Here is a 12,644-nt window from a genome sequence, read left to right on the forward strand (position 1 = left end):
AGCACTGGGTAGGTAGGACCTTTTAACTGTGGTACCTCAGTATGTAAGTAAAGGAGTATAGTTGTCATATTTTACATATTTGTGGTTAAATGGTGTTCTTATGAGAAGAAAAACTCAACAACTTGGTCTCATTTTAGCATGACAGTTATGCTTTTGTGTAGAATAATCCCCCCTTCCACCTTCAGTGGTTCTCTGGAAGCTATTGTGTATATCAATGTATACTCTAACAAGTCTACTGAACTGTTATACTGGAGTTACTCTTACTGAAAACTAGTTGTAGAGTACCTCTCCTGTGGTTCAGAGAGGTCTCATGAGTTCTGCACTACCCCATTCATGGCCAACCCAATATCCTTTTATTCTAGTGTCAATTCCAGCTTTTGGGGGTGAGACAAGTCCCCCTCTCTTTTGTGCTTACTTTTTATGTATTTGGAGGATGCAGTCAATTAATTTTGGAGGTTTTTTTGTATGGCTATGATCCTTCAGTCAAACTCTTGCCTGAAACTTTTCTCTGTTCCTGTTTTAGCCTAAGAATTACGTGCTTGTTACAGTTAGAATTGATTTCAGTTTTTTATGTTTGTAAACCTGATCACAATGGTGAAGAACCACTTTTCTGGTGGAGAATCAGCTAGTGCCTTGTGCAGTGGCTCTTTTCACAGTGGAAAGTGTTTTCCTTGAGAGAGAAAAGCTGTAGGATTTCCCTTGCTTTTTTTCCTAGTGGCACTCTGGTTTTGATTTGTGATCTCCATCATAATGCATATGCTGTTCCTTCTCTCTCATTGTCAACAGATGTTTTTTCCACAGCATTTAGGAAATCATAACACCTTTTTGCTGAAGTTTATTTGCACATTCCTATTATTTAAAATGTCATCACATCTCTTACTGCAGTCTTTCCACCGTTACTTTGTTGTGCTTTTTGTATTCACATAGGTCAGTATCTCTTGGTTTAGTGTTGTCAATAAATACCAGCTTTTTCTTTTTCTCTAATGTTCTTAATAAAAATCTTAAATGAGGTGTAGCATTCTTCAAGGATCAGTCTCATTACTTTTTAGCAGCCCCTACTAATTTTTTTTTACCGATGTGTACTGCCTGGTTGTTTATAAAAAATAGAAAGAGTAGAGTTTTGAATGATTAAATGGTCACCAAAGTAGTAGACTGCACTGAAGTAACTGGCACTGACTGCAAGTGCACAAGGTGCAAAGCAAGGTGCCACTGGTGTGTAGTGTAGTGCCTGCTGGTTAAGGCAGGTGGCTGCATGCTGAGATATCAGATACTTCCCATGTCTGTTCAGCTCTCTGGCTCGCAATTGTGTCAGCCAGAGACTTGTAGGTTGCACAAGAGACTAGGTCTAGGTAGGGTAAGAGATAAGAATATTTGAGCTGAATGGCATCATAGCTACATGTCAAACTCTTGAATATCCTTCTCTTTTGAGTGATTCATGTTATAACAATCTTTTGAGTCCCATCATACTCCAGGTTTGAAGGGAAGGACCACTTGGGGAATGCAGAAGGCTGTACTAAGCTGTAAAGTATTTCTGTTTTGACTGTTTCCTTTTAATTGAAGTCGAGCCTGTATTTATTTTGTTCTTGTGGCTGAATTTATTTAAATACCCTAATTGGGTATTGCCAGGGAACCTCTGAATGCAGAACTGGCTTGCCAGCTGGATCTTTTCAGATCTGCATCTCCAAAGGGAGTGGACCTCTTCACAGGAAGTGTTTTTATTTAGCTGCGCAGGTAGAAAACACTGCTCAACCTAAACTGAGCTGAATTTGCAGCCTAAGATGGGGACTGTTGTGGTGAAAAGCATTTCCTTTCAGAGAGAAGATTGAGCACCTCAAGCACGTGCTTTTGGTGTGGAAAGCTCCTTTCAAGGCTATGTGTGACATGCATGACACCATGTTTGCAAAGTTGTTGACAACTGAGCTTTTTTTTTTTTTTTTTTTATAGTACCATCAACCCAGAAAATTTTAGCAGATTGATCAGTTCTGGGCTGCTTCTTTATCTTCTTCCTCTGGCAGCTCTCAGGTACAGGTCTGTGAGTTGGCAGGATTCTCACTCATCCATGGAGTTCCCCTGTGATTGCATTTGAAGCATAGTGGTGTGCCCCTCTGGCCTCCAACATCACATCTGGTACTCAGAGACAGGAGCATTTTGCTGGTCAGTTGAACAGTTAAGAGTTTTGAAATATGGGACTCCATCATGTTTTACTGTTAACCCCGAGCCACAATGAAAGCATTAATGTTTGAGCATTAGAGGCCAGTTGAATATACCTAGGAATTAAGCGTGCAATGTCCTGTTAAGATGAAGGTGGAATAAAGGAGTCATGTGCCTGTATTTAGAAACCATGATAAGCCTGAAATCCTCATTACTTACAAATCTGAACTGCTAGGGGATTTGTGAGACTTGAGCAAGCAGGAAATAAGCAACTGATGGTTTCTTTTTTCTCTAGAATTACACAGGTAAATAACATTTGAAATAATTTATTTACTTTCTGTATTATATCTCCCTCCCACCCAGTCTCAAACCTCCTCAATAAAAGAACAATCTCATTATTTAGGTGTGTTTTAGGTGGCTGGGTAGAACTCTTACACTTTTGTGTGAAACAGAGGTTTGCTGTACATGACAAGAATATCCATGCTGTCAGCCTTACTTTTGTGAGGAAACATGCAGCAAAAGCACCCCTAGTGTTTAAAAATGCTGAAGAATATTGTGTTCCTTGACATGTGTCTTTACAGTACTGTATTTACACTGGAAGCATGACCTGTTCCACCAAGGCAAAGTCAAGAATGCCTCCTTCATTCTGACAAGCAAGCCTTCATTGATGTAATTTGATTATGTTGAACTTAAAGTATCTTCAGGAGGCCATCCATGGCACTACTCTATGTGGACTGCAGCCTTTGGCTGTCTGTGCAGACAGTGCTATTTGCTTCTTTATCTACCCCGTAAATCAAACTTTCATCCCTTTCAAAAGCAATCAGCAAAATAACTTGTCAGATGAAATCTTAATTCAGCTAGGATTGATCAAAGGTAGAATTCCATGGCTGCATGCAAAGGAGGAAGTTGGGTAGAGTGGCATAAACACAGAAGTGTGGGTTTGGGAGAAGAGGTCCTGGGTTTTTTGTGATGTGGAAGAACCTATTAGTGGCCAAGCCTTAGTATGCAGCACAAGGCTTACTTAGTTTGTGCTTTATATTTTGTTCGAGTAGCCATGTTGGAGGGCTGTTCCATTTTCTTTTTAATTTTTTTTTAAATTTTATTTTTGTCTAATGGCTTGAGTTGTGAAAGCGCTCCTGTGCACGTGATATTGAAATGATACTTTTGACAGAGCCATCTCCATGCTAAAGGGACTGTGCTGTTCTACCTGCAGAGTTAACACAGCAAAGCCACAGCAGCTTCTTTTGGGTTTTGTTACTTTCTGATGTCAGCCAGGGTTCTGTATGTTCAGTTACAATTTTAATAAATGAACCTTCCTGAATATATCACTTTGACAGTTAAGAAGAATAACATATCAGCTGAGACATGTATGATGGGTTATATGTGCTCAAAGCAGATCCCAGTATACAGTTTTGTATTTTAACTTGCAAATCCCCATAAAATGTATTAATATGCTTGAAGTTATCTGTGTATTAAAAACCAAAACTCATAAAACTGGAAATGTAACTGGAAATCTAACTTTCCATACAAAAAGCCAAGTGAGGAAATAGTAATTCTTCCCATTGTGGCCCTTCAGTACTTAAAAGAGAACTTTAAGAAAAGGTGGAGAGCAACTTCTTACAGGAGCAGATAGTGATAGGACAAGGGGGAATGGTTTTAAATTAAAATATGGAATGCTTAGATTAGATGTCAGAAGGAAGTTTTTTACTCAGAGGATAGTAAGGCAGTGATAGTAAGGCTGCCCAGAGAAGTTGTGGGTGCCTGTCCCTGGAAGTGTTTAAGGCCAGGTCAGGATATCTGAGAGGTCCCAGACTTGGTTTGAAAGAGTGACCCTGCCACCACTGCTAGTAATGTATTCAAACTGTAAATCAGTCTTATTAAAAACACTTGCTATATTTTTAATTGGAATTTGAGTTGTCCTAATTTGCAGGTATTGCTTTTTTTGAAGACTTTCTTTATTATATTGAAAAGCCCCCAGTGCCTGGTATGTTTTCTCTGAATTTGTTGATTTTACTTTTCACTTTCTTGCATAAATGCTATAAATAAAGAGGCTCCTTACAGAACTCAGTTTTTTAAATATGACCTTTTCTTTCATGTCTTTTCCACTTCTTCAACTTTCTGCCTGAATTGTAAATATCAGAGCTGGGTGGTGTTTTTTAAGCTCAGTTTTGCTAATGTCATAATCAGAGATGATATATTCTCTCTTCAGTAGTGAATATATCCAAGGATTGCTTTGGCTTTTTTGAGCTAAGATATGCTTACTCTGGATTTATTGTATTTGCAACTTAAGATACTGCAAATTTGAGTTTTTTCAAAAGTTCAGCTCTATTAAGTGTTCAGTTTTTTTAAAGTATGCCATAGTAGAAAGAAGCACTGACAGCAGGCTTTGATACTGTTTCAAAATATAACACACATGCAGCATAGATGGCAACATAAAGAATGTGTTGGTGTAAGGAGATGTGCTTTGGGAGTTAAGGAAATTAAATGAAGAAAATCATGTACAGTAGTAACTTTTGTCTACCTTAATGTACAAGATGTGAGTGTTTTGTTTGAGAGAGCTGCTTAGAAAATGCAACCTTGGTTGCACTAGAACCATACATGTTGGTCCAGCTCTCTGTTCTAAGGTGCTTCTGTCCCAGGTCATGTGCTCAGTGGCCCCCATGGTGTGACTGTAGCATTCTTGTGAAGAGCTGATAAAAATGTAAGACTGGGGTGCTTCTTAAGCATGAGAGGATATCACTGCTGTGTTTTGTGCTGAGATGTTAAGAATAACTTGTCAGTGTGGTCAACTGATAAAATACCTATTCTTCCTAATCCCGCAGAGGAGTTAAAAACACAGATCCTGGAATCCTTATTCAGCTGAAGTTATCGGTCATTAAGACTCATTATACAGTTGTAAGCTTTTTTTTAAAAAGTTTGTTTCCTCAACATGCATGATAAGCAGTTGTAGTTTTCAGTGCTTGTTCTTGAATTTCCTCTGTTTGGGGACATTGGTGATAAAAGTATGTCAAAGGGTGTTGTGAGTTAAAAGCCTTGGCTCCTGGGTCAGCCCCATAAGCTGCAGACTTCTCCAAAGCATGCAGCACTTTAGGCAGGTACAGTTCATGGGGTGCAGTGACTGGAGTCAGGCCAGGCTATTTGGGAACAGCTGAGTGGGGGATATTTTGTGTGTACTGTGTCCGTCAGCTCAGTGATACTTGAAAAAACTGCTGTCGACAGACAAACGCAGCCATTCCAATGGTAGCAGAAATGAAGAGGGGAGAGAGGGAAGAGAGGAGAGCTGGCCAACAGCATTTTGCTCAGTTATATCTAAGCTATATGGGAGTGGTTTGGTATCTATAACTTTAAGCTGGACCAGTTTTAAATTATGCAAATGTCTCTGCTGAGCAACACATAATAGAACTGGTGCATAAATGAATAGTTAAAATAGTCAGTTTCATTGTCTGTAACTAGAATGTCTGAAAGTTGTATTTGTGTTTTCCAAACACATGCTGCTAACTTCAGTTTGTTTCTCTGAGGGTTTTACAAAGTCTTTGTTTCTTTGTATTTCGTCTGTCTTCTGTAATGTCTGGAAGGATGACATCTTTGCCTGCCTTTCCATTGTCTTTCTAATTAACATGCATCCTTCTTCAGTTTCCAAATGGCAGGTAGCTACATCTGCTCAGAGTCCCACTGTGCTCTGTGAAATGCAAATGGGAAACCAAAGGCTCTTTCAGCTCCCTGGGATCTATTCTCCAAGTTTGGGACTAGAAGCAAAAGATGAATACAGGCAGATGGCATTATGTAGAAACAAACACTGCCTTTTTGTGCTGCTGGAAAGGTGTTAATAGTAAGTCATTTCTCAAGATATATTACTCTAAATTCTGTGTAATCTCAATATCAACCAATAAGGGTCTATAAAATTCCCATTTTTTAAGATAGTTCAGCCATCCAAAATAAATTTTATTTCCTTATATTTTCTTAAAGCAAATGTCCAGTTGTGAATGATACAGCTAATGCTGGTTGTTGTGTGAGTTCAGTACCCCAGGACAGAAAATCAGTCAGTTTAGCTTGAAGGAAGAGATAAAATATAGGTTGAGTCTGTTGCTTGGTTTGTTAGATTTTTTTTTTATGTTCCCTGGAAAATTAGGAACTTGTGCTTTAAAAATGGCATAGTTAAGAGGTTTTAGCTTGCCATTTAACCACATATCTGCAGGATATCACTCTGGCCAGGACAGCTGCAAGGGTCACTCTGGCCTGATACTACAAAAAGAATTGGCAGTACTCTTGGGTTTCCTTCTTTTCCTGTTGTGGCTTTCGGATTTCTTCCCAAATGCAGGTTGTTCAGCTTTTAATGTAAGGCTCCTGATGCAGATATTAAGAAGACACAAAAGCTGGCATGTTTTAAGTGTTTGTATTTTTCCCCTACAAATGCACGTGATGGAATCTGTTTTGGGTTTGACTTGAAATATAGGAAATGTAGAATGAAGTGGTTTTCATGAAATTCTGTTCATGGAAACCTCTGAATTTTTGTTCCAGCCCTTAGACTTCCTCTATTTCCCTCCTGGATTCCAGTGAGGTGTGGTAGCAAATGGTATCTCCAGCAAGGAGACATTCTTGGATGGTGCTTGGTGGTATAAAAATGAACCATTTCTGCTACTGTGGGAGAAGAGAGAGCATTATCATCATCTCACACACACACGCACACACACAAACCCACCCCAGTTCTCATGGACATTTATAGATGTATTCTTGTGAATAAAATACTTCGCATTGTGTAGACTGTGTGAAAAATTAAATCAGCTATTTTTTAACTTTCTAGTTGGTTTGGATCTCCAAGACAAATCATTCTCTTCCAGGCTGAGCTATGTAGGCTCTTGAAATAATAGAAATGCTGGAAGATAAGCAGCAGAGCTGAGGTCTTGTTTTGGATATTTTTGTAACACTTACAGATTTAGTTCCATAGGAATATGTATATTTAACCTGACATATACACAACAGACTGGAAGGATTTTTTTTTTAAAACTTGTGTAGCTCTTGACTCCTAGAGATAATTTAAGACTATAAGAGTATTGCTTCTTAAACTTTTATTTTTGGAACCTCTTAATCTATTTGTAACAGAGAACAAGGTCATAGAGTCCCTACAAGCTTTATCCTTATTTCCTGCAAATCTTATTATTGTTCTGGAGCACAAGCAGCCAGTTATGTCTTAGTCCTGGACACTGTGGTAAGATCCAGAGGTGCTAACTATTGTGACAGGGAGACAATGAAATGTAGTGCTAGGAGTGTCTGCCAGGACAGGTTTCCAGCTCAGTGACTGCTTGCCACAGGCAGTGCAGTGTTAGCAACAAAAAGCCCTTTGAACAAGGGAAAAGGTCCTTTCATGTGGTCACCAGTGTTGTACAGTAGCAATAAAGTAGCTGCCAGCTGGTGAAGCTCGCTTTTCCTGTTTGCTGCTTGACTCCAAGAAGCAGCAGCTGATGATCCCAACAGAGCCACAGGGCTACACTGCTGTTCAGGTCAGGACTTTGATGAGGAAGGAGCACTTAGCAGAATGAATTCCATGTGGGATCCTGCCCACATTGCCCTCTGTTACACTCTCAGGCACTCTTAAACGTAGCAAGGCATCCAAAATCCATAGGCAGGTACTCAGAACAGATTGGGCAAAGCACATGGGTAAGCAACAAAGAGAAAGCTGAGAGGAAAGTACAGAAAGCCTTGGATCAGTTTACAGAAGCACTTGAAAATGCCAAATTGCATATTGAGAGACTTGATTTTCATCTAGGTATTTTTCTGGAATTTACTAATAAATTAATAATACCATAATAATTTATAATGCAATATTTCATTTCTTGCCTTCCAGAAAATGTGATGAAAAGTAATGTAGTTTATGATCACCTCAAAAATTATCACTTCTGTTTGACCATTTGAAGGAAACCTGGCTATGTATTTTTTTTCATGGGAATGATATTTTGTCAGAGGACATTCCTATGAACCACCTAGATCAACAGATATCAACAATATAATTAGCCTATTTTTTTAATTAGTAAGTGGCAGATTGAGAGCAGTAACTGACTCATGTTTGTTCTGCGTCATCAACTGCTCAGTATTTTGCCAGATTATTGAGAAGGGAAAAATAATTAAGATGCTAATTTAATGTAGATCATGCAAATCTAAAAATTTCAAACAATTTGTAAGATATAAGATATGTAAGGAATATAAAGCTAATGTGTTTCCATGGTAGATGAGTAAAAATAATTGCCTGCACTATATTTTCTGAAAAACAGCTTTGTGGTGTGGGGGAGAGCTAGGCTTGTGTAGACTTGGTTATAAACAAGGTTATTTTGACTTCTGGGCAGAGCAGCCAATTATAAAATATTAGGAAAGTAGGGCACACAGTGAAGCATTTGCAGCAAGGGAGCGCTGCAGGATTTTTGCTGAGGGGACATTTCCAGAAGGCTTAATGTCTGGGAATCCCTAGTAAATAAGAAGGGAGTAGAAGAGCCATGTAGGTTAAATGTTACCAAGCACTTAGGCACTGAACCAAGTTACAAAATCATTTTCCCTAGTGAAACCAGACAAGGACTGTGAAAGGTGTTCTTTGTAAGTGATCTGTGAGTAAGTTCTGCACAAATATGAGGTCCTCCAGGAATGTTTCTGAAGGATTTGGAAATGTGGCTTTCCTAATTTGAGGAGCTAATCTTATATATATACATTTATTTATAAAAGCATATATACAGGAAAAATAAATAGAAAATTATAATTATGTATTAACTATGTGTAATAATTATAATGAATACCTACATGAACTATAATTAACATACAACAATTACATGTAAATTTCTTGAGTGCAGATACTTTTAACCTAACTTTTGTTGTGAACTGGCAGCTAATGTCCTGAAAACCCCTGCTACTCAGTTATTGGCATTTGCATAAGTTGTTAATCACTCCTCCCACTGGATCTGCAGCAGTGCTGGGCTAACATTGCAGTGCTGTGTCCCAGGGCACATGAGAGCTGCTCCTGCTCCACGAGGAACAGCAGGGAGCTGCCCCAGATAGATGAATAGTTCCTTTTTTCTTCCTCTCCAGCAGTACAATCTAACAGACTTGAATGAAAGTTTAATTTACACCAAAGCTTCCTGGCTGCTTCAGTAATCTGTGAAGTATCCACACAGTCTGTCTGTTAACTTTTTGCTTCCCAGCTCTCAAAGAGCTGGGTACGTGTCTAGTTGTGTTCCTGAGATCGTGACATTTACTTTGTTGTACAGATTAAAAATAGCAGCTGCTGTTGGTTTCAGCATATCAGATGATTGCAGCAGACCGAGTGGGCTGCTGTCCTTCCTCCTGAGGACATTTGCCAGTGGTAACTTGAAGATTTCAGTACTCGTGTGTTTCAGGAGCACAGATAAAGAGGAAAAAAATGGTTTGTGGATATATGATAGGAGGGATAGGCAAGGGAAAGGGCTTGTTCTGCTACTTGAGATGTGATTAGATTTCACTTGCATTAAAGCAGCAAGTGAAAAAATAAAATTAAAAATTAAAAAAATATTACATTAAAAATATGTACTCAGCCAATAAATGTTACTGCATTCCAGTTCAAACATGAGCACAGCACTAATACAACTCATGCAGAAAGAGAGGGTTTTGTGTTGGCTCTGAGGTCATGGTGTGTTTTCAGTACCCTTTTTCAAGGGATTACTTGTGTTTAAGCTGTTGGAGCTTTCCCTACAAGGAAAGGCAGATGGTTAAAGAATATATATGAGTGGCAGTGACTGTTAGGTCTGTAGAGGAGTTTTACATCTCAGTCTTGAGGGGGAACTCAGACAGAAAGCTAGGCTCCTAAAGATTGAATGTGATGGTCTGTAGTACCGTTAAAAACTCCTGTAGATATTCTAGAGTTTGGACAGAACAAATGTAGAGCAAATAACTCATGGGCTGGGAAGTCTGTTCAGGTAAACCAGTGGCACAGGAAAGAGTGGAATATTAAACTGCTCTTGTGAAATTACAGAAATGTAAGTGGTTGTAGATGTACTGCATAGTTTGGGCGCATTTTTAAACTTACCTGTGGCACTGGGAGGTTTTGTTAGAATTATTTCAGGCAAACAGACTTTGCTCTGATTCCTTCACCTTTATATGAACATTGGCCTACACTGTGTGTCTGGGGACAATGGCAGAAACCTGAATTGCAGCTTTCCAGAATCAGTGAAGGAAAGAAAGGCATAGAAAGGCGCTCATGTTACCACTGGTTTCTTTCCATAATCAAAGGTTAACAACATAGGTCTTGTCAGCAAAGTGCTCGTGAACTACCAAAAGTTGCTTCCCAGGACTGGAGCGGCCAAATCCAGCTTAAATGTTTCTCTCAACATACAAACCCAAAATACAAATTTCTTAAACATCTATGTAATTCTTGTGTCATATCTGGGGCATTTGAATACTTATGAGTTTGAAACATCTTTTTCTTCCCTTAAATATACCCAAAGCTACTCGTTTATGGAGCTGAGATGCTTGTTATTCAGCCTGCACCTTGGTAATGAAAATGCTTACCCTGACAAACAGGCTGTGGACTGACAGCCAGAGAGTGCCCTGTTGTTCTTAATTGTGAATTTACCAGTTACTGCAGTGAGCACAAGTGCAGGAATGTAGGTCTTATTTCAGTCCCCTGTCTTGCAGGTAAATTAAGTGGGAAGAGATGTTGCCTGAGGGATCTGTAATTCACTTCCTTTCAGAATTATTTGATGAAAAGTGGGATTTTCTTGGCTCAGAGAAAGGAGAGAAAACTCCTACCTTAATGGCTAGGTCACACCTAGGAAGATGGGGAGTATCCAGCATCCCTGCACAGCTGATGCTCTGGGGAATTTGCATTTCTAATTCGACTGGACCTGGTCTAAAGGCTACAGGTTATTGTGGTGGTTTCGGTTTTCTGTTGCCTCTCTGGGTGTTGTGTGGAGTGGGAGTTGTGCAGCACCCCCCCCCCCCCCCACAGGAAGGAGGTGGTGGTTATATTGAACTGTTTAAACTTTTGTAATTTAAGCCAGCAGTCAAAAAACCACCTAAACAATCCTTCCTTGAGAAGGAAGAATGCATTGCCAAAAAACATCAGAGAGAAAGAAGATACTTCAGAAGGCATGAATGAAGTGTTTGTGTAGAGGGATCAGCTTGGCTAAAAGAGCAGCACTCTATGACCACAGTGCAGAGATCTTTGTGCTGTGGTTTAATTTACTTCACCTTGGAATTCCTAGGCTCAGTGTGCCTTTATATGTTCAGCTGCAGAGGACATTCTCTTCAATATCATGAAAAGAACATGTGCACAGATTCCTGAGTTTTGATTTCTTCTCTCCAAGATTATTACAGTCCTGCAATGTTGGGCCTGAAAACTGATCAGGAAGTCCTTGGAGAACTTGTGAAAATGAAAGTTCCAGCCGTGGCAGAGCTGATGGAAAGACATGGAGTCATGTGGACCCTAGTGGTGTCACGCTGGTTTATATGCCTGTTCATTGACATTCTTCCAGTGGAGGTAACTGGTAACATAAAGTTCTCTTACTACACACCCTGATTACTTCATTGGTACTGCTTTAGTAATAATTGCTTACTGGAAACCAAGGTTAATCTGAATTCTCTCCTTTACTGCAGACTGTGCTCCGAATATGGGATTGTTTATTCTATGAAGGGTCAAAGATCATCTTCCGTGTGGCCTTAACATTGATTAAGCAAAACCAAGCTTTTATTTTGGAAGCCACGAATTTCCCTGACATTTGTGATAAATTTAAGCAGATCACCAAAGGAACATTTGTAACAGAGTGTCACAGCTTCATGCAGGTAAATTCTCAGCAGCTTTTAGTCATCCCTAATTAAAACCAAGACTGACTTAGAAATGTTTTTCACTGAGCAAAAGATGGATACAGTTAGGAGAAACATAACTGTTAGGATTGTTTTTTAAATAAGTAACTCAAATCTTTCTAATACATATATTAAATAGTCTATATTTAATAATTATTTTCAATTAAATAGTATATTTAATAGTTATTATCTAATTCTATATATAGAAATCTAGCCACATTAACTGTCATAAAGGGAAGAAAATTCTTTTTGCCCTTTTTACCAGTTAAGGCAGAAGTCTGATGAGAAGATAATTTTAGTTCATTTTTCCAGTGAACTGTGGATATTGATCCTGTGCAGTTCATTTTCAGATGAACTGTAAATACATATTGTAGAATAAGCACAAAGTGAATTTTAAGTTTGCACTGATAATTGGCTGTAGTGCCTGAACACAGAGCATTCTGTTTAGAACAAGATGGTACCAGTGGGTTCTTATTTCCAGACAAAAACCTATGAAGTTGAATGTCCAAGTACTATGACAGTCTGCGAGCTAAGGATTATTCTTTTAAATTACTAATACAATGGGTGCCACATCAGTATAAAAGATTGGATTCAGGGCTTATCTCAGAAGATGGAAACATAAAAGGTGGTAGCTGCAAAACAAGTAACAGGAGCACATCTGTCATAAGTCACTTGGT

The 12,644-nt window shown here is 38.9% G+C and overlaps 1 protein-coding gene across 3 annotated transcripts in view; it reads left to right on the forward strand.

The window, feature by feature from the left end:
• The window catches only part of GRTP1 (growth hormone regulated TBC protein 1), a 34,644-nt gene that overhangs the window by 20,080 nt on the left and 1,920 nt on the right, over positions 1-12,644 (forward strand). For 2 of the 3 annotated variants that reach the window (XM_009085460.4, XM_050974791.1), the window contains exons 6-7: positions 11,472-11,644; positions 11,761-11,946. In XM_009085460.4, the coding sequence (XP_009083708.1) occupies positions 11,472-11,644; positions 11,761-11,946 (359 nt within the window). The remainder of the gene's footprint in view (positions 1-11,471; positions 11,645-11,760; positions 11,947-12,644) is intronic. The other variant, XM_050974783.1, reaches the window with a different exon arrangement.

This window comes from Serinus canaria, chromosome 1 (genome assembly GCF_022539315.1).
Source record: "Serinus canaria isolate serCan28SL12 chromosome 1, serCan2020, whole genome shotgun sequence".
Lineage (NCBI taxonomy): Eukaryota > Metazoa > Chordata > Aves > Passeriformes > Fringillidae > Serinus > Serinus canaria.